Source organism: Equus caballus, chromosome 20 (genome assembly GCF_041296265.1).
Source record: "Equus caballus isolate H_3958 breed thoroughbred chromosome 20, TB-T2T, whole genome shotgun sequence".
Lineage (NCBI taxonomy): Eukaryota > Metazoa > Chordata > Mammalia > Perissodactyla > Equidae > Equus > Equus caballus.
In genome coordinates, this window is record NC_091703.1 from 41189999 (window position 1) to 41217780 (window position 27782).

Here is a 27782-nt window from a genome sequence, read left to right on the forward strand (position 1 = left end):
TGTAAAGCATACTGCTTTTATTAGGGCTGTGTTCTAAAAAGATTGATACTTTGCAGTTTAGTATGATAATATACAGTTATATGCAGTATTGAATTGAATGGCTATAAGTCACCAGGAATCAATGTATGGGATCGTTAAATTAATCCCTGTCAAAATGCAGAAGGATTTGGCAGTTTAACAGTGTTTTCTTATAGAAATTATTTCTATTCCATAATGTTAGTTGGGTTGGAATGTCTTTAAGCACTTATAGTTTCATCTGACCTTCAACTTGTAGTGAAAATAAAGGCCAAATTAAAGCAAAACAATGATTTTTAAATTACTCCTTTGCTGGCTTCTTTTTTTCTTTTCCTTAAGTTTTAATCCTATTTTTTAAGTATACAAGTAAAGCAAAGACTATGTAGAATAGATGGTGAAAATACTCCCTGAATACATCCACCTAGCCCCACCAAATTCCTAGTCCTTCCAGAGATAACCACTGTTTTTATTCATTTTCAGTTATATATTCTTTTTCTATGCAGTTATATATATGTTTACATACATATGTTTTATTTTTATACAAATGAGAGCATACTCTACATATTGTTTTGTAACATGTTTTTTTATTTAACAATATGTTTGAGAGATCTTTCCAGATCAGCACATAGAGATCTGCATAATTCCATATTCCATATTATTATTTCATGGTATTCCATATTATCTTCATTATTATTATTATTATTATTTTCCTTTTCTCTTGAGGCTGTTTCTCATATTCCATATGCATAGTATTCCGTATTATTATTATTATTTTTTCCTTTTTTCTTGAGGCTGTTTCTGATATTTCACTACTATAAGCCATGTGGAGTAAACATTTTTGTATGAGACTAATGGCGCATGTGTCATTTTTCCATGATAAATACATGGAAGAGGAACTAACAAGTCAGAGAATATGTATATTTTAAATTTTGTTATACATGGCCAAATTAATTTCCAAATTGGCATTACCACTTTATACTCCTAAGAATAGTGTTTGAGAGTGTTTCCCATACTTTTACCGATGGTAAGTGTTCCTTTTTTTTTTTTTTTTTGGTAACAGGCAATAGAATAACTCATTTTGACTTGCATTCTCCTGACATCTCCTGATAGTGAGATTGAGCACTTTATATGTTTATCAGCTATTTATGTCTCCAGTGATTTGCCTAATCCGTATTCTATGCTTTTTTTTTTTTTTTTTTTTTTTTTTATTATTAGCCATCCTTTTCTTACTAATTTGTAGGAGCTCCTTATATATCCTGGATAATAAATCTTTGTTACATGTCTTGCAAATATTTTCTTCTGGTATATCACTTAGCTTTTAATTTTGATTTGGGTGCCTTGTATTCCATTAGAAAATTTACAGACTTTTAAATTCAAGTCTGTTGTCTTTTGTCTTCTAGATTTGTGTCTTTCTTAGAAAGATTTTTCCATCACAGGGTTATAAAAATATTTTTTATAATACTTTTATAGTTTATCTTTTTCTGTCTTTAGCTCTTGAACCCATCTGGAATGTATTTTGTATATGATAGGAGATATAAGGATTTACCTTTATTATTTTTAGAAGTGGACAACCGATTATCTCAAAAGCATTTATTAAATAGACCTGGTTTCAAATGCCAGTATTACTATGTAAACATTCATCTGTTGTTAGGCTCTTTTATTTTGTTGCATTGGTCTGTTGTGTGTTCCTGAGACTGGAATTTGTGGTACATTTTGATGTCTGATAGAGCCAGTTCCTCTAAATTTTGTTGGCTATTCTTTTGTATTTTCTCTTCTTGATGAATTTTATAGTCACCTTGTCAAATTCTGTTGAAAATTACAGAATGATTTTTATTGGGATTGCATTGAATATATAGATTTATTTGGGAAGAATTGACATTTTAAAACACTTTTGCATATTCTCATAAAGAGTATTGTTTATCTTCATTTATTCAAACCTTTGGATATTCTTGAGTAAAGATATATCATTTTCTTAGTATAAGCCTTATACATTTCTTGCTATAATTTCTTCTTTACGTTTTTATATTTTTTTCTTCTTCTCATTCCAAACGCTAATGAGACTTCTAGTAATATTTTACAAATATTGTATTTGCTGTAGGTTTCTTGTAGATATTGTTAAGGAAACTCTTCTATTTATAGCTTGCTAATTTTTTTTTAATCAGAGGAGTGTTAAATTTTATAAAATGCTTTTTCAGCATCTATTGACATGATCATATGGCTTTCTTCTTTAGTATGTAATCTCTTAATTTTAATACTTTCAGTATTAAACCATCTTTGCACTCCTTGAATAAACCCTACTAGTTCTTTCAGTGTACTTCTGGATTCAAAATGCTAATTTAAGTTTTATATCTTTTTAGAAGTGAGTTAATTTTGTGTATACATTAGTTTCATAAGAAGCTTTTCATTTTTCCTGTATCCTAACACAGCTGTTTGTCTTACGTAACATCTCTATTCTTTGAAAGCTTGCAGAACTTATTAAAAAACTGATCGGCCTGATACCTGATATTCGAGTATTTATGTTTTCTACTTCATTTAAATTCAATTTTGGCAGTTAATAGTATTAGGAAAACATCTGTTTCATTTAGATTCCTAAATTTATTGTAATAAAATGACAATGTTATTTTTAAAATTTCTTGTATTAAAGGTGCTTTTAACTTTACAGTGTGTATTGTACCAAGTACACAAACTAAATCTTATTCCTGATTACTCTGATATTGTTTATATTTCCTAATTATCTTTATTTATGATCCTCAAGTTAGTTCAATGGAGAAATATTAAAGGTCTTGAAAGTTGTCATTGCCACTATTGTGTTTTCATAGGATAACTGCTGTAATCTTTAGACTGTTCTTACTTCTAATCTTGCCCTAGTCCATGAACTTGGCCGATGAATCTCCCCTTGATAGCATGTTAAACAGAAAAGGCAATTCTTTCAGTGACTCATCACTGCCACATCCAGATTCTTAATCTTGTATCAGACATTCTCCCCCATAATCTGGACCCTCTTTGTATCTGACCTGCATACCCTTCCCAGCACTAATGCTCAGCTCTGAACCAAACCAGATCCTTTTGTCCCCAGAAGACACTGTGGCATTCATATTATATTTTTATTCATACTCTTGGAAGCCCATCTCAAAACCATTTCATCCACACTGATTGCTTCCTCCAAGGAATTCCTCTACTTCCTACCTGCAACATCTAATCACATATTGTCTTGGTTACCTCTTTGACATGAGAATGTTCTCTCTCTGTGCCAGTTTAGAGGCTAAACCCAAAATTAGCAGAGACTTTATTTGATGCTGCTTTGCTCTGCCCCAGAGCACCCAGCACAATGCTGGCAAGGCAGTACTCAATAAATGCTTACTGATTTAAATATTTAGAAAAATTTTCTCATTTTTCTTACTTTTGGAAACCTGCTTCATGTGTTTTGATACATTAAAAAGAGGCTTCTCACGCCTGAACCTGATTTTGAACAGCTACTTTACATTCTTTTATTATTTTCTATGCCAGTCAGTAACCCCAAGATGAAGCAACTCAAAAAGGCAGTTTCTGTACTAAATTTTGAAATTCGGTTGTCATTTTGTGGTGACAGTACATCTCTTTTAACAGAGCATTTAGAATAATGGGAGACTGTCTTTTTTTTTTTTTTTTTTAACTGTGCAAATAACCACCTGCCTGTTGTGGAATAAGAGTTTTTGCTCACAGGTATTTCTTTTATCACTTGAATTTCCCCCTTCAAGATTCCCATTGGCAAGAAAGAAGACTTGCAAACTTTAAACACCCATTTTCAAGGATCTGTGAAGAAGTCTGCTAGTCTGAAAGGTTAGTTTCCCCATTTCCTCAGGCACCTATGAGATTCTACAGTTATTGATATTCAGGCCAGCTTTTGAAGCAATTTAGAATTTTTTTAATTCCAAAATATCAATAGAAATACTTCTCTACATAATCATCACTACGCCCCCTCTCCCGGTTTGCAAGTGCAGAGTTTTAAAATGCTCTTATTAAATGAAATGCTCTGTACTTGGCTGTGAAAGTAAAGTTCACAGTGAACAGCTACACTTCACACAGCTTCAGCCTTTTGCAGTCATCATATTGTTTTTATTTTGTGTAGATACAGGTAATGGGTTACACTGTGCTGATTTTTAACTAAATCTATGCTTTAGTTTTTCAACCAAACATAAATGTTTGGTTGAAAAAAATCTGATTACAGGCATCTTTTTGGGTTTGTTAGTAGTTATTTTAACCTTACATGAATATATTTTAATTATGTTTGTGAACTTCTCTCCAAAAATTCAGAGCTACCAGCGCCAAAAAATGACTATCTATGACTTTGCATTTTGTATTCATGTGCTCTGTTACTTGATAAGCCATTTTACTTTTGATTTATCAAAAGGATAATTCTTTAGATTTAATAAAAACAATAGGATACCACCTTGGAAAGAAATTTTTTAAATTCCAAAATATCAATATAAATACTTCTCTGCATAATTCAAATTGTGACATTTTCAACTGTTATTTACAAAGAGAGGTCGTATGAGTAAGACCTGCTAGTGTTCACATCTGTAAAACAAGAAGGTTGGGCTAAGATACCTTCCATTAAGTGTCAGTCTGAACACCTTGCCAGCTGTGGTACAGCTCCCTATAGGAGGTGCTCAGCAAAGGGTCAAGGAAGAAGGGCATCTATGTTCAAAATTCTTTTCAAATGTCCGCAGGGCAATACTTATGACCTAAATAGAGGTCTTTTTCCATTTTCTCTGAAGCCTCTTAGGAAGAACATGCACAAATCACTTCCCTTTCTGAGGAAGGCGTTGCAGCCTTTCAGTTGCTCATGTAAGTCAAGATTTATGAAACCGCTCTTGGTAGCAGAACTATGTCAAAAAAATAAAAGCTCTCCTAATGCTGAGTGGTTTCACCAGTAATGTTTTCATGTGATTGGTTCTTGTGTTGATGGTAAAATGCAAATATAGAAATCTGAGTTGGGCCTTAGTTAAGCCTGTAAATAGTCAGAACTGAAAAGCCTAAATTGGAGAAGTGACAGCTCCTGATTTCATATCCATACTAAATATGCTTTGTCACAGAGAGAAACAAAAGTATCTAAAAAATAGAACTGACTTTATAAGCCAGGTGATGTTTTGACCTCTCAAAAAAGCTTCTAGTTTGGATCTCAAAGATGGTGCTGTCTTAGATTTTCGGTGTTAATTACTATTGGACTTTATCGCATTTTAGCGTGTTGGTGGTGGGTGTTTGTCAGTATCTTAATATATGGGAAGGTTTGTTTTGGTCATAAGGGTTCTAGGTGAAAGATCATGTCTGAAAACTAAAATTGAACAAATTTAACTGCTTTCCCCGAGTTCCATGACACGTGTTTTTACTTTTCTTACAGAAGTAGCAGAAATAGAATGTCCTGGGTTGAAATTATGACTGTAGAGTTTATTCCACTATCCTTTGCCTTTATTTACTTAAATATCAACATTCTGTTGAGAATGGGCAAAGCTTTTATATTATTTATACTACTGTATCGATTTTTTCCTGCAGGACCAGAATAAGGAAAGTAGAGGAAAGTATAGAGATAGAGAAATTGGAAGTTATATTAACCTTTAGGTTCACTGTTTTGTTCTGTCCCAGTGGTTCTCAAAGTGTGGTCCAAGGACCTATAGAGGTCCCCAAGACCCATTTAGGGTGTCCACAAGATCCTTCCTTTTCCACCTACATAGCTGTCTGAGGGTGGTTTTTCTTCATATGCTTCATATAACCAATACATTGCAACAGATTGAATGCAGAGGCAGATATGAAAATCCAAGTGTCTTCCTATAAGCCAGGCCACTCTCATTATTTTTTTAAAATGTATAGTTATTTTTCATAAAACAATATGTTTTTATGTTGACATAATTATTTTCATGAATTTTAAGTGGAGATATGTTTTTAAACTTTTTCAGTTTTAATTTCAGATAAGGTAAATATCAATAGATATAACCCACATAAACAAAAGCTCTTTAGTGTCCTTAATAAGTTTTAAGTGTAAAAAGGTCCAAAGACCAAAATATTTGAGAACTGCTGTACTAGATCAACATGTAAATATAGTGAAAATCAACTGTGCTTATTAATAGCTCCATTTCCCTTCTAAGTAGCTGTGTATGTCCAATAATTGCTTTTGGCCTAGATAATTTTCATTCAATAGTGAAAAATATATTTTGAACACCTGATATGCTAGATTACCAAGATGAATAAGACTGTGCCCCTTCCTTTGATGCCCCTTCCACTCAGGCCATTGCTGAGTCAGGAAAAAGCATTTCTTCCAAAATACTCCTGGTCCCAGAAGGGATGTCCACTCTCTCCTGTAAAAAAGTCCATCAGCACTGGGCAACTGGAAAGCATTCTTGATTTCATTTTGCTCCTAGTATTGTTCCCTGGGGAAGGTGGTGTGGGAGAATGTTTAATTTTATTTCTATTGAGCAAGTAGACAAATAAGCACACTCACATGCACACACTAATATTTGTGGAGCTGTCCAGCACTCTATTTAGGGGGGTGAGGTTAGAATGGTAATGAAATTTTGTTGAGAAACCCTTTTTGAGCAAAATAGATGGCTACCAATAGCAGCTTCTAACCCGCTTTGAAAATTCCCTTCTCCTGAATCCCTAATTTAGATCTAAATGGTGGGAGAGGTCATGCAATGAGTTAGGATTAGAATTTCTGAGAGATTAACACTTAGATTCTGTAAAAAGCTTTGTAAATGGTTTAATTTGGAAGTTTCATTTGGAGAAATGGGAGGGCTCTTATCTGTGCTGAAAATTTTCTGTACTCTTAGATTCCTACTCATTATATCTTTATGTATCCTTGTTTTTAATCGATGGTGCTTTTCAAACTCAATTATACAGACAGATTAAGTGTGTCTTTTCTTATTAAAACAATTCATGAATTACTGGTTTAGGGTGAGGCTGGAAGATAGGTTGTCTTTTCTGAGGAGGGGACTTATTTTCTTGTGCACTCCGATCTGTCCCTGAGATTCATTTATTACCGTTTACTATTTAAAAAAATATCTCCATGTGTACATTGAAGACTTTTAAAGAAGGAATATTTTACTACTAAAGAAATATAGATTCCTTGAATATTTTTGAAAAATGATTTTACATTCTTAATATGGCCACATCAGGAGACAGTGTAGAGTTTATTTCACTATCTCCATTGCATAAATTTGTTTTTTTTGAGACACCGCATCAAACAACTCTCGCTAAGATATTATGAATCTCTAGAGATGGGGGAGAATTGTAGCTCTTGAATCTGTTGTCCGAAATTACCTTTCGAATAGTGAGTGTGGAAAAGTGAGATGCTGCAAAGGTAAACAATGTGCAGGTTGTGATACAGTGGAATTGACAAGCTGGTTAAAAAAGGATGATACATTTCTAATTAGTCCACAGTGCCTTTAGTTGGAAATTAATTAGATACTGTTATGTAAATGTCATGTTAATTAAGCAAGAATATTGAAGTGTTATAAATCTGCAAAAGGAATGGCTATTTTTGTGTATTAATGTTTTGCAGTTACCATGAAAGAGCTGATCGTAAAATATTTGTTTGATTATTGAGCTTCTGGCAATTTTTAGCTGACTGACTCCTTGACAGTTCATTTGTCCTAATTGATGTGTTTTAGCACATGGTATAACTGCAGCCAATGAGGGCTCGTGGAACCAGGAGCCAAAAATAACCAGTCATCACAGCTGTTGTAATAAAAGCTTTCTGGGTAGGTTGTTGATCTCTATTTTCAAGGTTAAGGAGAAATACTATTTTTCTGTAGTTACTCAGCCGTAGATTTTGAGTGCCTAAATGATTGCCAGGCTAAGTGCAGCTGCCCTCCAAACCTGTATTCTCAGCTTCCTCTTTGAGTCGTAATCTTCAGCCAGTGAATGGAATTGACTACTACGTGGGTAGCTCAGTGTTTTTTGACATGCTCAGTAACTCAACAGGAGGCTGAAAAAGAAAATTTAAGAATTCTGCTACTTTGGCTTGAAATGTGAGTGTTGATAGTTAATGTGATACCTCTATTCAGTACTCCTGGTTTTGCAGGTTACGGTGAAATTAGTATGCAGATTTGACCCCTGTCTTCCACTTTACAAGGCTGAAATCAGTACTGTTTCCCCAAGAAAATCTACTACCCTATTGCAAATGCTATAAAGATTTCTAGTTGTTGGAAATACAGCTGAAGAATTTCATTTCATGGCTCCCATGTGAAATTGCAAAAGTAATCCGTAGTGCTGCGTTATGTATGACACCTTTAATACAAGAATGGAAACATCCCTAGAAGACAAGGTAGAGTATTCAGACTTCTGGTCACAAACCACAAGCTACCGCAGACATTATTTACTTACAAACTCCAGACTCTTAAGTTGTTGAAACTTGGGAAAAAGTTCTCTGAATGTAGTATCAAGTGAAAAATGATAGTATGTTATTAAATATCTCTAGATAATTAAGAGACTTGAAAAAATTCAGATATTTAATTTGCTTTATGGAAAGAAAGCATAAAGTGCCCATGGTGACTGGCTAAAAGTTAGTTCAGGTTGTTTAGTCTTGATATCATCTGATTCAGAATCCCCAGAGCCTGTCATATTAAGCAAGGAACTTTATGATTTTTCGTTAGTATTTAAAAACCCAAAACTTATTGTTCCAAGCTCAGTTGCCACTAATATAGGCTAGAGGGTAATGTGTGAATTGTTCTGTGCTTAGAAATACATTTATTTTCCCAACCTTGATCCCAGCACACACACACACACACACACACACACACACACACACACACATTCACCTATAGAACTCAGTCATAAAGAGGCTTCCTCACCTTACTCCTTAGTTATTAGCTCTGTTCACCCTGCTGCTTGGAAAGAAGAGGAAGAAGAGCCAAAAATGGGAGCAGAGTTTACAGTGACTTATGGGACCATATGCCAGCCCCTCTCTCAGGCATTAGAAAGCCCAGTAAAGAAGAGCCAGCTCCATTCCTAGGTGGAGCAGATATTCTGCCTTTGACCCTTACCATCAACAATCAAAATTGTTTTGTTTGCTACAACCACATGGGACCGATGTTATATATTTATTGTTGTGGACAACAACCTGAAAAGCTTCCCCTTGAGTGGCCGTTAATTTCCTACATTCATTTTAACAGAGCTGATTTGAAGTTAATTGTGTAAGGGTAGATAATCGTAATCTCCTGTGGCTGCTCCCTTTGTTTGAGAGTATAGGAATTTTGTATGACAGCACAATTAGTGTAGAATATATGTATGGTGCTCACATGCGTCTGTTCTGGATTTTAAAGAGTTTGATAGGTTATAGTCAGCCTGACCAAACTTATTCCAAGCTCTCTGTTTATAATATTGTCCAATTATCAAAGCTGGGATATATTATCACTTCCAGTTACTCTTGCTGTCAATTTGTTTTGGCTCAACTATGGTTCTATTTGTACTTTACTGTAATGTAGTGAATACATTGGATTGGGTTGTTAGTTTAACAAGCTCTCTGGAGAACACTTTCATGATGATGCATGTTGAGATATGCTAGATAGCCTTAAAGTTATTTGCGTATTTGCCAAAACCTACAGAAATTCATTTGTTAGGAATTTTAAAAAGGATAAACTCTCAGCTTACAACTGAGGTAAAGATTGCATTTGTAAACATGAGAGTGTTAATTCATGAATCCTAGCCAAATTTCTTCAGGGGTTTTGATTTGACCAGTTATCCCTTCTCTTATAATTTTACTGGATGAATTATTTTATGTCCTTTTAAAAAAAGTATTCTGGTAGTTAAGCTATTCTTGACCCTTGTGCAGCTCATGGTGTTGTGGGAACTCGGTGATCTTGGCCAGATAGTGAGCTGGGAGTTCGAGAAAATGTTATCAGAGATTGGAACTAACTGAGCTGTTAATATTTACATTGTGCTCAGCTGGTTTAAAAAGGTACACTAATCTCTTCCTCTGCCCACCACACCCTATTGCATCAAAATTTCCAGAGTCAGGGTCTGGGAATCTGTATTTTTAAAATGCTCCCTTGAACTTTCTGGATTCTGGAAATGTTCTCATATTTTTATTTGATGGTCATTATACAAGTGTATATATGTTAAAACCCTTCAGGGTGTATATTTAAGATTTGTGCACTTCATTCCAGTATTTCATTCTTCTTATGTTATATCTCAATAAAGAAAGATTTTTAAAAAATGTACATTACTCTTCTGATTCAGTCAAGCAGCTTGCAGTGGTCACTTAATGAACACTATTAAGTGCCCACCGTCCACATAGTTATGACCCAAGAGTAGATGACAAAGTGGGCCTTGACCCTTGGGAGCATAAAGTCTGAGGGAAGAAGAAGTGATGATATGTAATATAAAGCTTCATAGTTTCAGACGTCTTTTTGTACAGATGATCTCATCAACACTGTGGTTTATGGGCAGTTTTACTATCGCCATTTTTTTGTTAAAGAAGCTGTGGACCACTTATCCAAGATTACTCAGCAAGTAGGGAGTGGTTGCAGGACTTAAACTGAGACTTCTTGTAAAAGCCTGTATTTTCCCAGGAATAATGTTTCATTTAACAACAACAACGAAAAACCTTCACATGGAAGCAGAAGCTATTACGTTTTATGGAGCCGTAGAAGCCAGTGCTCAGAGGGGTCTCAAGGATGTGGAGTCTGTATTAGACTTTCCTGTGGCTCATTGTCTCTCCATGTTGCTTTTGTCATGCCACAGTTGCCCATTTGGACCTCTGGAATTTTAGTATGTTAAGCTTTCTCTGGTGAATGTGATGTTTGTAGAAAATCTTTAAATTGAAATGCTCTGCTCTTTTGGTCTTTCTGACTTTCAATTTATTCTTGCCTGCTTTTCAAACTCTTGAGAAGTTTTTCCAGGTGATGCCAGCCAATGATGAATATCCTTCTTCCTGATTACATTGAGCATTTCTTACTCGTCTCATATTCTTTGGCACTTGATCATTTTCCATTCAGCTCTTTATTGCTGTCATGTATTGTTCTTTATTTATGTACACAAATTTTGTCTTCATAACAAGATTATAAGCTCCCTAAGCATGAGACTAACCCATGGTGGCACATGGTAGGTATTTGCTAAGTGCTCTTTGACACTAACAAAACACTTACTTGGGTTTTCCTCCTTTTTCCTATTTCCCCTCTGTGTCGTCTTACACCCACTAAGGTTTGCTGCTGTTAAGACCTTGGTATAGAAAGAGTGGACTAACGAGAAACTTCTTAGGTGGGATCTCCAGGATCTTGGTGGCATAAACTCTAGGAACAGGTCTCAGAGCTCTTTCATCTTTCCTTCCTTTTTGATGGGTAACTTCAGTGATACGAAGTCTTGTCATAGGTGACATACAACTATGCCAAGTAACCATGTTTCCCTTTGCTACTCATAGTCACTTAGGGAGCCTTTTCAAAATATATGTGTAACATTTGCCAGTGTGTTCTGTTCCTTTATGATCATCACCACTACCCCTCCCAGGGCATGTCAAGAACACTGGTCTTCATGTTTATACAAGATAACTTCCTATTTCAGAAGGTAGGGCATGGTTGATGGGCAATGTCAGGGTGTATATCAATATCAACCTAAGAATTTATTGGTGGTCCTGATTCTGCAGAATGAGATTATTGCTTGTCAAGCCTTCACCCACTGACTGACTATATCTCTTGCATACTCTTGAATTATACCTGTCCATCAGATCTTTGGGCCCACGAAGATTCCATGAAGGCCCTCTTCATATAATATGCTTATAATTAAATTAGATTTTCTTCCTTGGTCAGTAGTGCTCTTTTTGTTTATTAAATGATCATTATTTCTTCTGACAAGCAGTTTGTTGTTCCTTAGGAAGCTCCCCCTTTAAAATAAGACTAGTTTTGCAGTAAATTCAATGGTAGAGTGACCACTGAGATCAACCTAAGAGGGAGTACTCCTGCTTATTGCTCTGTGGAAAAACTCATCTCCCTAGACTTATGGCTAATTTTTTCTCACCTGGATCAGAATTCTAGTTAAAAGTTTATCCTTTAACTTCTTAACATTATGTGAGGCTCGATTATTTTTTATGAAAAACATGTTATAATGTAGAAAGAATATGGATCTATAGACTAAATTGCTGAACTAAAATTTGGTCCTTAGAGTTAAACTACCGCTACCACCTGTATCTTTCTTGCTACCCTTCCTTATGCCTATTTGCAGGTTGATTCCTGCCTTTTTAGGTTTCTCTTTATCCAAGATAGCAGCCATGGGCATGTAGAGGATATGTCCTGACTGATGTGCCTGCCTTTATGTTTCTAGGTGGGCCATGCACAGACACAGCTCATGTCTCGTTAATCACACCAACCAAAAGATCCTGTGGTACAGGTACGTACATCATTCTTATCTGCATTCATTCTTATCTGAATTCTTCACAGAAATTAGCTACTGGTTTTAATGTGGTGTCCTTGCCAGGGTACTCTGATTTCTTCCATCAATTGTGAAGTGATGTATCATGTGCCTAGTATTGGGAGTAGGGTGTGAGCAGAGGTTGGAGTGGTGCTCTTGGAAGTCAGATTGGCTGAGTTAATGCTGGCAGCTAGAACCAAGAAGGTAGACATCAAATTCACCTACTTCCTAATGGCTGAAGAATATTATTAACGCATGAAACATACAGAAAATGCCCAGTGGATTATTGCCCAGTTTCTGTCTGTCTGTCTTTTTTTTTTTGAGGAAGATTAGCCCTGAGCTAACATCTGCCGCCAATCCTCCTCTTTTTGCTGAGGAAGATTGGCCCTGAGCTAACATCCGTGCCCATCTTCCTCTACTTTATATGTGGGACGCCTACCACAGCATGGCCTGCCAAGTGGTGCCATGTCCGCACCCAGGATCCAAACTGGCAAACCCTGGGCCACCGAAGCGGAACGTGCAAACTTAACTGCTGTGCCACTGGGCCAGCCCAATTGCTCAGTTTCTAACATGTCTCTCATTTCTCTAAGTCTTGGACCTACTAAAAAAAAACATTATTTAAATAGTAGAGGCTGTAGAGTGAAAGAAGTTGTAGTGCAGATAATCAGTGTTTTAACTTGACTATTATAGTATCCTAATAGTTTCAGAAAATCATTTTCTCTCATTTGTCTTAAAAACATGGGGTATGCTGAAATCATTTCAGATGCGTGGAGTCCCAAAAGAATTTTGTGCCTCTGTGACATTTTTATTAAACATGAAGTCATGAATCTTGTAGCTCTCTAACGAGCAGTCATAATAATGCCCATTTCTCTCTTAGCCTGTAGCTTCATTTATTTTAAACAGTATTTGCCGTTTCCAGTAATGCTGCCTGCTATTTAAAATATCTTAAGGATTGTATTTAGAAGAGTCAAAATAATTGTATTGTTTTTCTAAATGTCACAAAGTATTTTCTTAACTTAAAAAGTCCTTTTCACTTCCCAACAGAAAAATCACAAACTATTTCTGTGTACAAATTTACACTGAAACTTCAGCCCCTTTAAATGTTCATAGTGTTGATCTTAAACCTCAAATAGGCCTCTCCTTGCAAGTTCCAGAGTAACATTGAGGCATCGAACTCTGAGGAATTTAATTTTGCTCTTCTGTTCCAAATGATCAGTTTTGAGGCAGGGCTGCGCGAGATAGTCCTGGCATGCTCTCATGCCTCCTGTGCCCAGCACCCAACCTCCATTGAGTACTTCCTGATTGGGATAGAAGAGAACTGTGCCCTGGAATGAGACAGACCGTCCTGATTAGCCAGTGGGAAGTCAGAAAGGCAGCTTCCTACCCATTCCAGCCAGAAGCTTGAAAACATTCAGAGCCCTTTGATTTCAGGTGCAACGCTTCACACAGTGTACTTTAGTCTTCCTTCTTTCCTTTCGTTCTTGGCCCTCAGGACAGGGGAGGGCAGGGTTTACTGTTAGCACTACCAGCATGTTCAGGTAACAGTCATGGAGTGAGCCTCAAGCACATTGGGTCATTGTGAGAGATTTAGGAAAGAGACCTGTACTAGGAACTGAGGGTAATATTTTTAGGTCTCTGTAAATGAAATGATGAGTGAGGCGCTGAGCTCTCATTCACACATTTCCAAGGCCTTCTTTTAGGTGAATACGTAACTCTTAACTAGAAAAAGATTGAGAATTTCTGGCTTGGAAGGAAATTAATACAGTGTACAGGTCGTCTCCTAAAAAGCCTGAGGAAAGTTGAGATTTCTCAGCATGGACATTAAAGGCCATCAAGTTCACCCTGCTGTACTTCTTTTCAAGAAGCCTGTCTGTGCCCCCTCAGGCTCCTTGAACTAGCTGTACTTTCTCAGCTTTGAATAATGGCCCTAACTCTAGAGGACAGAGTTTGCTGATTTCCAGAGGTAAATTGAATGATTTGCTTTGAGAACCATAGGTTGACTGTTTTTGTCTCTATCTTTCTGTCTGTTCTGGAATTAGCAGGTTGCCCATGGTGGGGATTTTGAGCATTTTTCTTAGCATCACCAATTATTTATGTTACATTGCTGGAGTGTTCTTGTATTCTTTATGTCTGGGTTCTTTAACAGTAGGACTGATGCCTCTAACACGTGCTCTATGGTGCTTCTACCATCAGGGGCACAGTAACACTAGTTCTCCCAGAGCACAGGGCGTAAGTGATCACAGGTGTAGATGATCAGTAAATAATTACCTTACAGTGGTGTCATTTCTTAGGAGCCGTCGAGTAAGAGCCTCTGAATTAGATCTTACTGATCCCCTCCAAGCCAGTCTGTCCATGCAAGTTTGGACCTAAAGCAGCCTCCAGCTTAGTAATGATGTGTGTTAGTAAAAGGATACTTAGGCTAGAATAAAGTGGTTTTTTAAGTCAGTGATCTCTGAAGGAAGGCATATCAATGTGCAGTCAATGAGATATGGATAGAAAATAGTAAAAGCTCTTTATCTCAGCCTTTTAAAATTTCTGGTTTGAGGGGCCGACCCGGTGGTGCAGTGGTTAAGTGTGCACATTCTGCTTTGGCGGCCCGGGGTTCACTGGCTCGGATCCTGGGTGCCACTATGGCACTGCGTCGCAAGCCGTGCTGTAGTAGGCATCCCACGTATAAAGTAGAGGAAGATGGGCATGGATGTTGGCTCAGGGCCAGTCTTCCTCAGCAAAAAGAAGAGGATTGGCAGCAGTTAGCTCAGGTCTAATCTTCTTCCAGGAAAAAAATAAAATAAAATAAAATTTCTGTTTTGTACATTCATTTCATAATTGTATGTTAATCCGTACATATAGTTTAAAACCAGCCAATACACATACATATATATATATATATTAAAGGTGCATGGCCACATGTCTTAGATAGGAGTAAACACTCAAAAATGGTTAGTGACCTCCAGTAAACGGGTCATTTTCTATTTATTTATTTATTTATTTATTTATTTAATTTATTTTTTGAGTAAGATTAGCCCTGAGCTAACACCTGTGCCGTCTTCCTCTACTTTATATGTGGGACGCCTGCCACAGCATGGCTTGGCAAGCAGTGCCATGTCCGCACCTGGGATCCAAACCAGCAAACCACGGGCCACCGAAGCAGAACGTGCACACTTAACCACTGCACCATCCACCCGGCCCCCATTTTCTTTTTAGTGCTTTGAAAATTAGATCTAAAGATTAGCATTAGACCCATTATTATGTGGTTTAATAAGTCAAGGCCTGAATGTAAGCCTGAGTGGTTGATGTCTCTATTTATGTTTCAAGTGGCTACTGTTTGATCAGAGGGTATGTAATTTAGAGAGGTAGACAGCAGTGTTGATTGGTTGGTCTGCAGCCATCAAAATGAGAGAGGGAACTCTTTTTAAGAAATTGCTTTGCGTTAACTGTGAATCTAAGCAGATTGCAAAAAGTAGCAATAGTAGCAAATGAAAGATCAGTTTGTATTTGTGAGCTTGGTGGGAAAGGCTTTTTAGATGCTGGCTTTTAGCCACATAGAACCATTAACAGTTAAACTCAGTGTGATCTTTTAGATGGACAGAAACAGCAGCATCATGATCATTTTGGTATTTAAGCAGAGAAGAATTAAGTGAAAGTGTGTGTGGCTTTGTAAAGCTCCGGGATGTCTACAGTCAGCAAAGAGCTGAAAAGTGCTGCCAAGTCCCAGGCTGCTTTTGGTTAGAATGTGAGAGGTAAAGCACATCACACCTTCAGATTACCAGAGAGAGCTTACATATCTTCAAAGAGCTCAGAATGTTTTGCACATGTTCCCTTGTTAATTTTCACAACATTCCTGCCAAGAATGAGTATATTGTGAAGGAAGGAGTTCGCTTTCCTTGGCAACAAACCACCAGAAGGTTCCCTTTTGTCCTTTATGTTTTCTTACTATCAAGTTATACCTTAAACCAAAATGTTGTAATCTGAGATACGATCATCTCCTTTAGACAACTTTATTTGGAAGATATTTGAATATTTAGGTGACTGTCTTCATGAGGTCATATTTTTATGTTTAAAGTGCCTTGTGACAAAGTAGGAAAGTTTGTTGCCTTTTGTTAGGATTTCCTGTTTAAAGACGTATTATGTAACCTTTTTTCTTAAGACTTGTTTGCAGAGAGTTACAGCAAATGTTACCTTGTATTTCATTTATTGGAGCTTGCTGTTGATGAACCTTAAAATTTAAGCCACAGTGGATGGATAGAACAATGTCTTGTCTTAAATTTTCTTGGAAAAATAGTGTCTCTCCAGGAGGATTCTTGAATAGTGACTAACTCAAGGACTCTGCTTTGGGGCTGGCCCAGTGGTGCAGCAGTCAAGTTTGCACGTTCTGCTTCTTGGCAGCCTGGGGTTCGCTGGTTCGGATCTCGGGTGTGGACATAGCACCGCTTGGCAAGCCGTGCTTTGGTAGGCGTCCCACATATAAAGTAGAGGAAGATGGGCACGGATGTTAGCTCAGGGCCAGTCTTCCTCAGCAAAAAGAGGAGGATATTGGCAGCAGATGTTAGCTTAGGGCTAATCTTCCTTAAAAAAAAAAAAGACCCTGCTTCTTCCAGGTGGGGCATTAACCAACTCTTAGCTCTAGGCCCTAGGTTGAATATATTAAGGGATAGACTTTTTAGCATATGAAAAACAGGAAATTGCTCCTTCCTTACTTCAGCACTCTTATATGGCTTTATTTTGTTTTTTCATTTCATAGTCTCTCTTTTTTTTTAAGTTAAAATAAGAAAGTCATAGACAAGTTTATAGACTTGAAGGTACTGTCAACAGACTTTTGCTCCACTATATCTGTATTTGCTTTTGCTCTTCTTCCAGTAAGTATGTTGAGTAAATAATACTCTCTCTGATAGACTTGAAATATGATGGTTTTAAAATGCTGTATGTTAAGATGTGATTATAATTAGTAGAATAGCAAGTAAAGTAACCATTTGTGGGGCCATGAGGGTGCTGTAGTATTGCCTGAGATGAAAGCAGATGGGACTAGAAACTGTCCCATTAAATATCTAGGCAAGTTTTTCCAGAAAATACCATCTTTCCACTCTGTAAGAAGCATGTTAATTCAGTTTAACTGTATATCCCTTACCTGCTTTCTTTAATTTTCTTTTCCTTTCTTTTCTTTTTTCTTTCTTTCCTTTTCTTTAGGAAAGCACATGTTTATCCTTTTGGGTCACCTCTTTTCCTTTCAGCGTGATGAACAGTGACATGAACTAAATAGCCTTGTGTTGTTCATTGTTTCCCTTTTTCTCCCCCAGACCTTTTGTTGACTCACTTCTCTCAGGCAACCTGCTTGTGATATTATTGTCTGTTCTTACAAAGACAAAAGAAGAAATCCCCTTCCACCTGGGAGTTAAGAGAAGATGGATGTGCTAAATACTTTCCCTGTCAGTGTTCAGGAGCCAGTTAAAGGGAAATGTTTCGTCGTCGTTATGGTACCAAGAGGTTTATTTAAGATCTTTTAAATTGATTCAGAAGCTAAAGGGTGGTAGTGTGAAATCAGAGGTGGCCCTGTAAATCTTAGAAATACCTACAGTTGTGTGTTTCATCTGCTAGTAAAAGTCAATATTCATGAAAACATTTCACCAGCACATTTAATCCTAGAGAGTCGAGTCAGTGACTACAAACTGTATTGGTCAATATTACACACTGTAAGTGACTCTTCTAGAAAGGACTCTGTGGAGCTTTGAAGGAAGGTGGCTTTGGGTGTGAGTTCAACTGTGTAATTTAATTCTTTTTCTTTCTTTCTTTCTTTTTGGTCCTTTAGGTTTAGCTTTTCCCTCAGGTCTGCAGTATCAGCATTTGAGACAGAAAATTAGAAATTTGACCTACTTATGTAATATGCAAGTTTCCATCAGGAGAATATTAGGGAAGATATAAACCTTTCATTTTTTATTAGCATTTAATGTAACCATTGAAGAAAGATCAAAACAGTAAATCTATCATGGCAAGGAAAAAAGTATTAAAAAAATGTTTTACCTTGTGCACTCATCATCTTGGGTCCCAAAGGAGTTCATTTGATTCCTGGGGCAGAGGACAAAGTGGATACCAAATATTTGGCAAAAATGTCACCAATCTAAAAGGTGCCATCTTGGGGCCAGCACTGTGGCCTGGTGGTTAAGTTCTGTGTGCTCCTCTTCGACGGCTTGGGTTTGTGGGTTCAGATCTGGGCACAGACCTACCCTACTTGTCAGCCACGCGGTGGCGGCAACCCACATATAAAATAAAGAAAGATTGCCATAGATATTAGCTCAGCAAAAAAAATAAATAATTTAAAAAATAAAAGGTGCCATCTTGCCGTGTTTTACCATAGGAAGAAAGCCACAGGTTATCATGGTATGCCATAGTGGCTGTTTAGTGACAGTATTTGGGTTTTGGCCATTGAGTGGATAACTTGGGAAGGGAAATAATCTGCTAAATGCTTTTACTTGTGGGTTTTTTTTCTGTAAAAACTTTAGTCTGCCTGAGTTGTTGCTTATATTAACAGAATGAGGTCACAAGGCACTATATAATTAGGTGGTTTGATACTCAATATGTAAATAATAGCAGATGAGTTTAAAAGCACCTCACACAATGTATAGATTTCAGAAAAAGTTAGGGAAAGCTTACTGTTTTTCGTTTGTACCCCTAAATGAGAGTTAGGTGCCGTTGCCACCAGTTGCTGTGTTTGTGTTATAGGCCAGCAAGACATGCAAGGTGTAAATTTGCTGAACTTGAGGTTGGAAGCTTGTTTCAGAGGCCTTGTTGGGGTTTTACTCATGAGAAGCAGTGGCTCCCCCTCTGAGAAAAGGCTGATATGAGTGAATACCGGGGTGCCAGTCTCGTCGGGAGGAATTTTTTTTACTTGAAAGATAAAAATGCAGTCCAGTATGAAAAGGAAAAGGAAGTGTGATGAGGCTTCTTGCTGTTTTGGATGTGTGTGTATGAGAAGCCTAGGCTTTGCTGTTGTTGCTGTTGAGCTGCTCTGGTCCACATGCTTTGTGCAAATTCGGTTTGCTTGGATCCTTGAATGCAGTTACAACTGGTTTTTTGCCTTTATGATCATTTATTTTATCATAGCTTGCACTCTTACCAAGGAGAAAAGCCCTGAACTTCCATTAATTAGCTGTTGTATTACTCCAGTGGGGCAAAATGCCTGAGCCAACACTATTTAATAAGGATATCAACGGAATTTAAAACCCCTCTCCCCCTTTGAAACCTTTGGGTGTTTTGGGGGGGCGGATCTGGGGGATGCCTTTTGATGCCATTGCATAGCAGGTGTGTGTCTGTTAGAGGACAGCATGTTAGAAATGTACCTTTCCTGAAGCAGTCTTACCAGAAGGAGCGTGATAGAACAGCCACAAAGCTGCATTATAAATCATCTGAGCCTTGCAATGATACTGCCCATTAAGGAGACTTTTTTTTTTTTGCCCTACTCAGTTCCTGGCTGTACTAATAGAACAGCGCATCAAGCAAGGCTGTAAATAAAAGTTATTACCTAATAGGTGGGTGCCGAAGTGGAACGGACGGAGCTGAGGCATGGAGGCCTTATTACTGCTCATCAGCAATTATAAACAGGATAAAGTGTCTGGGACTTGCGCTGATGCAGCGAGGGCTAATAGAGGCTGGGAATGACACTAGGCCATGATAGGATGATATATGCTGATGGGTTTTTACTGCCTCATCGTGCTGCTTGCTTCCAAGACAAGTTGTGTTATCCATTTTCCTGCTTGCTCATCTATCTGAAGAGACAGTCCCATTGCCTCTCCTGCCAGTAGGTGGGCTGGCATTTATTCCTCATACCTGTGTCTGCTTCTAAGGCACCCTCCTCATGAAGAGTCTTCAGAAATATTTCATAATCATGGCCGATTAAAGTTGTAATCTTATTGTATTGCCTGCTGTCATGCTTATAGATCACACCTTCAGAAGTGGTTGCTTACGTGGAATATAGGACCAGCAGAGACACTGTAGTCTGTCAGTCCAGTACTTTATTAAAAGATCACTGTGGTAGTAGATTCTGTAGGAGCATGCAAGAAGTGATAAGCATGCATCTTGCCCCTGGGAGCTTATACCATAAAGAGACAGAATAAGTATAGAAATATAAATACAACTAATTCCAGCTTTAGAGAGCAAGAAACATAACTGATGTTTGTTTTTAAAAGTGATGCCAGGGAGGACAAATTATGCTAATCATTTGGAGCAAATATAATACTAATGTGGTCTTTTTCTTTTAGAGAATTATCTTCTTGGTGAAGTGCTTAGAATTTAGTTCCTTAGAGTCAGGAGTGATAAAGGGATACTGGAATGTGGAGGGAATGTCTAGCAGGACCATGTTTCCTAGTGAATGGAAAACTACAGATATTGGTAGTGCTTTTGAGTAGCACCTAATACTTGGGAAAATTGAGATACAGCTCTGTTCAACTTTGATCACTCAACTTCACTAAATCATAGTAATTAGAACTTGGAGATAGGAGAAATCTGTAGCGGAGCCACAGAGGAATGCTTTGAAAGGGCTTACCAGTTTGATCCAGGAGTTTATGAGCATTCTGGTAGATCAGTTGTTTGTCACTTGTGCCTTTAAATGAATATACCTCTTTATGCAGTACCTTCAGAAGTAGCCTATCAGGAGGCTTCCTGCTGTTAAAGAAATGGTAGTTTTTAATGGAGTTCTTTGATGCCTTAAGTTAGGCGAAGGTGTACCTCATTTTAAAGAAGCCTGATATATGATAATCTCAATATTACAAACCAGATAAACTAAGAATTAATGTTTAGGAGAGTCCTTCAGTCTATAAAATGTCTTGCCACTGGGTTAATGTGAATAAGTTTTTCCTTTTGCATATAAAGTAATATTTGACTTATGAGAAAATCAATTCCTGCTTATCTCATTTATTCAGGGAATGTGCTGTGGGTGGTGTCTAGTGCAATGGAGGAAGAGAGATGAATCAGAGAAAAATGTTTTAAAATAATAATAACAGGATTTGGTGGCTGATTAGAGTTGGCTGAGGAAAGAATACAAAATTATAAACATGAAGAACTGAGGGAAGAAAGATGTGACAGGTGGCAGGGAACGAGAGGGGAGGAAAACTGGTCGAAACTATTTTCAGTTTCTGATGAGCTAAACTTTACGTTATTATAGATAGTCCTGTATAAAATTGTAAATATAGGCCTAGTTTGGAAATCATCAATCTAGAAGCAATGATTAAAGATGTGCAAGTGGGTAAAGGAATGAATACAGATGAACAAGGGGCCAAGGACTGTACTTAGGGGGCTGGGAAAAGGAAGCCAGAGAGTTAAGGAAGCTAAAGAAAGGAGAAAGCTTCATACAGGATCATGAAAGATGCATGAGAAGAGGGGCTAGCAAACATGAGGACTAAGGAAAGCTGTTGCCTATGGCTAGCAGCAAAATCATTGGAAAACATGAAGCAAGTTAGTGTAATGTGGTGAGAAACCAAAGCCTGATGGAAGGTTATTAAAGAGGTACTTGATAACAAAGAAACAAAGGCAGCAGACAGAAGTCATTCAGTTAAGGAGTTAGTTGAGCCGTTAAAAACCAATAAGTAGTGGTGGTTGGAGGGAGAAGCAGGGTCAGGCATTTCTTGGTGTGGAGGTGGTTAAGATGGGGAATAATTTGCCCTTGTTAAGATACAAAGGAAAGGTACATGGGAAGAGAAGGAAATAGAAAATATTAGAGGAGAAATAGAAAAGGTATACAAGCAAGATTCTTTAGAGGCAGAAACCCAGAAGCATCAATTTACTCCAAGACTATAAGGAAAGAGATACAGGTATAGATGAGTAGATTTTCTCTTATAATATGTAGACAGTCACGTGAGACAGGATGAACCAGGGAGTTCATCCTGGAAGGTCATCATTTTCTGAGTAAATAGATAATACCATCAGCTGTAAGTAGCAGCAGAGAACTGAGATTATAAGGAGAGAACTATTGTGGACTGAGGAGAGAAGATAGGATTTCCAAGTAGTAGCTAATCCAAACTGTCATTAAATAGTTTAAATTTATAGTGGGCCAAAAGCAGACTTTTTCTGGCTACTACATTTTTAGCCCAGAAGAAAAGAACAAAGAGAGAACAAGTGGTGCTCATTTCTTTGTTTTTATTTATACGTTCTCATTTTTACAAAAGTAACACATGGTAGCACATCATAACACAGAATAGTTTATAAGAGAAAGTGATAGTCTAGAGACAGCCCACTTCAGAAAACTGACCAGCCTTTCTGTCTTGAGAGTTTCTGATTTAGTACTTTCATTCTGTAGGTTACCTTTCTAACTGTGAAAGAGAAAAAATGCTTTTCTCTCTACATTTTTGAGATGTCAAGTGATGTGAAATATGAAAGTTTAGCTCACACTATTCCTCATCTCAGTGTTTGGTATTTATATTATTTGTTTTTATTCTTCTCTTTCTTGACCCATCAACTTTCAGCACCATCTCTTAATGAGAATATTAGTACCTCTGACTAGAGATGCTTTCTTGTATCCTGTCAGCTACACTTGTACTTTTATACTGTCACAGTTGTGAACTATTTACATTCGGGCCTATAACCGCAAACAAATCATCCGTGTTATTTCCATAGGTTGTTTCTAAAAATAGAAAGCCAGTAAATGACTTTTACATTATTATGACTCTGTAAATATTGTTCTTTGCCAGGCAGCCAAGTTATATGCTAGAAATAGATTTCTTTTTCTTTGAGTCTAGTGTCATAGTCCCTGGGCCATTGAAGGAGAATGTTCTCATATCAAAGCCAAATCAGTTTTTTGTTATGTTTCATCAAATGCTCAAAAATCATGCTACATTTTAGTTTGCTTTGGATTTGGATTGTAACTTCTTAATACAGTTTTTCTCTTGGCTTTTACAATTGCCTTTCTTTTTTTTCTTGCAATGTTTGGTTTTACATCCGTATTTTTTTTCTAACCTGTATTTACATCTTTTACCCAAGACCTCCCTCCTGGAGCCCACCATCTTTCTGCTCCAATCTGAACTAAATGTTCTTTAAGTCTACTGTGTCATCCTAGAATTTCCCTTTCTGTTCTCTCTCTCTTTTATTCCCTTGTTTTTCAGAACACAACCTCAAATAAGTTCTTGAGAGTGTTGGGGTTCTTGCATATCTGAAAATGTCTTTTCTGCCCCCAGCTTGATGGAAAATAAAATATAGAATTCTTGGATGAAAATCATTGCTTCTTTTCCTTCTAGAATTCCATGTTATTACTGAGAATTTAGATGCCACTGCTTTTCATTTTTATTACTAATATATCTGGGATTTTTTTTGTTTTAAAGATTGGCACCTGAGCTAACAACTGTTGCCAATCTTCTTTTTTTTTTTCCTCCCCCAATCCCCCCAGTACATAGTTGTATATTTTAGTTGTGGGTCCTTCTAGTTGTGGCATGTGGGACGCCACCTCAACATGGCCTAATGAGCGGTGCCATGTCCACGCCCAGGATCCGAACTCTGGGCTGCCAAAGTGGAGCATGCGAACTTCACCACTCAGCCACGGGGCCGGCCCCCACCTCCAGAACTCTTAAGATCATGTTTTTATCCTTGGTGTTCTAAAATTTGTAATGAAGCATCTAGTGGTCATCCTTTTCCCCCTAATCATGATGCTGGATACTTGCTAGGCCTGTAAGATCTGAAGACTCATGTCCTCCAGATGTGGACTGTCTTTGATATTCCCCCAATCCAGTGTTCTCTTCTCTTTTGAGACTCATAGTATAGAAGCTGGATCTGCTAGATTGGTGATGTTTCTCTTAACTCTCTTCTCGTAGTCTCCATCTCCTCTGTGTTCTGGGTGTTGCTGTTGACTTTTTCTTCCAATTCTTTTGATTGTATTTCAACATAGTTTCAATGAGTTCGTTCTTGTTCTCTGAAGGTTTCTGTTTCATAGTATCCTGTTCTTGTTTATGAATATAATAATCATTATTATTTAGTAATATCTTCTGAGTATATTAATTAGTGGTTACTTGTGCCCTTCTGTTTCCTGAATTATCTATGATTGCCTTGAGGCTAGTTTTATTTACCTGTCTTTTACTTCATGTTTCTGATTCTCCTCATTTGCCTGGTGAATCTTGGTTTTCTGATGACTTTTAAGAAAGGAGGCCTAGATGGGTGGGAAAGAGTTTCTACCATGTCTTGGTCTTGAATGGGAATTTTTACTGGTGGCTCTGTGTTGGATGGAGTGGTTAACTGACAGAACTTCTTGTGAGGAAGTTGAGAGTCTCCTGTGATGCTCTCAAATTGAGAAGGAGGACTTCACACTGAGGAACCATGGAAACAGCTTTGCCCAGACGGGTCATTCAGTTTCTTTAGAGAAGAGCTATCCAGATTGCCACCAATGGTTGGAGGTATAAACTGGTACCGTTGTTCTACAAATACACTTCAGTGGATCCCCCTGCTTTCTGCCCTGCTTCTCATTCTGCTTCTTTTAAGGCTTTCTTTGCGTGCATTGGCTGCCACCCTGTTCAGTCACCAAGTTTAGCCTCAACCCATTCCCCTCTCTATTAGCATCTAGGAATTTGTTTAAAATCTCTCGTTGATTATATTAAACCACACACGATTATCTGTATTACAATGGGTCATTCTCCATGCTGTATTTGTGCTTTTATTTCAGTTGGGACTGGGGAGGGGGTCAGAGGAAAATGTGTTTAGTCCTCTTGAATTAAGTTATCTTAGTTCAAAGTCAGGACTGTGCTTTCTGATTTAATCATTGGTGGAAGACAAAAGGAAAGGATAGCCTCCATAGAATATTGTGGTTCTTAGGAAATCTAGGAGATGAGAATGTACTCAAGTTAAAGCCCCTAATCCTGAAGAAAAGGAGTTATAGAGTTTGGTGGTTGAGAATGTGTGCTCTTCATAAAGGCAGAGACTGCATGAGTTCACATTCCTGTGCCCCTTACCAACCACATAACTGGAAGAATTGTTAGACCTCTGTATGAGCCTCGATTTTCTCTTCTGTAGAATAATAGACCCAGCCTTAGAGTTGTTATGAGGGAAAGGAGATAATGCATTTAAAGCACCTAACATAGTACCTCATAAATGCTCAATAGATAATACAGATGTGGACAGAAGGAACGTGATGATCTGAATGAAAGGAGAGTGAAAAGAAACTTGAGGGAATGTAGATAAAAGTGGGAAAGAACTCACACAACTCAGATAGTCTGGTTGGAAAAAGAGATGGAGTCAGAAACTGGTAATGAGGACCCGAGGCCTAACAGACTGGAGAGTGCAGACGTGGTAAGGAAGTGGAGGTCAGTGAAGCCAAGGGAAGAGGGGAGAGCGGTCAGCAGCCCTTGTTTGAACAGGTGAGAACTGTGAATGACAGGAAGCCCAGAAAATCCTTTCTTAAGAAAATTGGGCATCAGAACTGAGAAAAATCAAACTGTTTTTGTTCCATTTGTTTTGTTTCTAGGCCTTGTTTTAAAAGTAAAATTTTACTGTATGTATTGGTGGAAAGTAATTCTTATAGAGATTTCACAAGCTTGCCTTTGAAAAAAATAAATATTGTTATTTCCTGAGCTCCTCTCTAAGCTTTTATCCTTATAATTGAGAACTCTTCTTTTTTCTGGGGCAAATCACAGTTTAGGAGCCACAGAGAGTTGATAGTTTTCTTTTGGTTAAAATCTTGATAAAAAGACTGACTGTTGCATCCAAACCAACAACATGAGAGAACTTTAGCCAATAAATTCACTTCTTTATGATTAAAAATCAGACAGTTTAACCTTGGAAGGGTTTTTGTCATGGGGGACTTCATATTGTGATTAGCTATCTGAATAGCCAAGTGCCTCTGTGGACTCACTTAACCAGCCTCCCACTACATGTGTATAATTATTTTTAGTGCATATACACGTTCTACGATAAAAGCTTATTTGGCCTTATGCTCCCCACCGTTCTGAATTCTCTGTTTCATTACCAGTATCCACCCACCGAGTTTCGGAAAGCCATTCCCAAATAGCAGAACCACAACTCAGAATTTTAGATAAACCACATTTCTATTAGCTCAGTGGACAGGGTAATTAGTTACATGCTATACATTTCCCACATCTATCCACCATTTCAAAACTTATTAAAAATGTGTACATACATAAGCAAGAAAATAGGGCATTTAACTCAGATTATGTTGATTTTTTCTGTTACTTTAGCAAGAAATAAAGAAAGAATACAGCAGACAGTCTTTAAGATTTTTACCTTGAATGTGGCCAGTGTTTTCTTGAAAAAATGTACTGGATACTGCTGCTTTTTTTCTAGAGAAAGTTGAACAACTTTTCTTCAAAGATGTTATTACATTACAGCTTGAATTATATGTCCAAATATGCAGGATGGCTTTTAAAAAGAAAGTTGGGCTGGGAGAGGGAACTTGTGTCGTACCGATTTGAATGGAAGGCATTAGCTGCAGCGTAGTCTGTTTTCCAGTGTGGCATTAACTGATAGTTCTTGTAGCTGACAAGGATTCAGATCCACTTTTTCTTTGGCATCCTGTTGATAAATTCATTTCTAGAGCACATCCTGAGGTCTTGGTCATAATCCTTCCTTTAACAGCAGGTGCAGTAATTGATACAATTCAAAATGAGTCCTTATTGGGATTGGAGAAAGTTTAGACTAAGAGGGAGACGTGTAAAAGTCTGTGACGAATCATTAAGGTGTACTTACAGATAGATGTTGACTTCACTGCAAACCTGGAGAAGCATGAGCTTTGACCTTACTGTTGATTACCTGCTACAACCGTTTTGTCATGTGCTTTCCCATCAGACCTAAGCAGTGTCAACATTTCTTGGAAAGAATTCAGCAGGCACTCTAACCAATCATCTCCAAGTATGGTTACTCTGGAATACAGTTTTGTTTTTTAACATAATCTCAGACTTACAGGAGAGTTACAAGAAGATTACATAGAATTCTCAGGTACCGCCCGCCCCACCCCCCTAACTCCCCAAATATTAACGTTTTACCATATTGGCTTTTTCTACCCACCCTCCTGGCCCCCCACCATGTGTGTGTGCACACATGCATGTGTGTTTGTGTTATATATTCTAACCATTTCAGTAAGTTGCTTTTGCTATACTAAAAACTTCAATGTGTAATTTCTAAAATCAAGGTATTATCTTACATAGGCCACAGTACAATTTTCAAAATTGGGAAGTTGATATAATTTATAGTTGACTTTTTAGTATGGTTATTCATAGCATGGACATCTTGATAAATAATAATTCTTTCAGTGAAGAGTTGAATTGAGGTTAAAATGTTAGGTATTTGCTCCTCTTGTGTTTCATATTAGGACTAAAGACAATTTTCATAATAATTCTATGCAAAATCCCTTGCCTCTGATTTTCAAGCAGCTTGTTTTACAAAGGGGTTTATTTCTCTTTCTCTCATAAGCCATT

The 27782-nt window shown here is 37.4% G+C and overlaps 1 protein-coding gene across 3 annotated transcripts in view; it reads left to right on the top strand.

Annotated features, from left to right (window-relative positions):
• The window catches only part of ZFAND3 (zinc finger AN1-type containing 3), a 311195-nt gene that overhangs the window by 240357 nt on the left and 43056 nt on the right, over positions 1 to 27782 (top strand). For 2 of the 3 annotated variants that reach the window (XM_023624249.2, XM_014734392.3), the window contains one exon: positions 12304 to 12369. The exons of the other annotated variant lie outside the window; for it this stretch is intronic. In XM_023624249.2, the coding sequence (XP_023480017.1) occupies positions 12304 to 12369 (66 nt within the window). The remainder of the gene's footprint in view (positions 1 to 12303; positions 12370 to 27782) is intronic. 3 annotated transcript variants of the gene reach the window in all.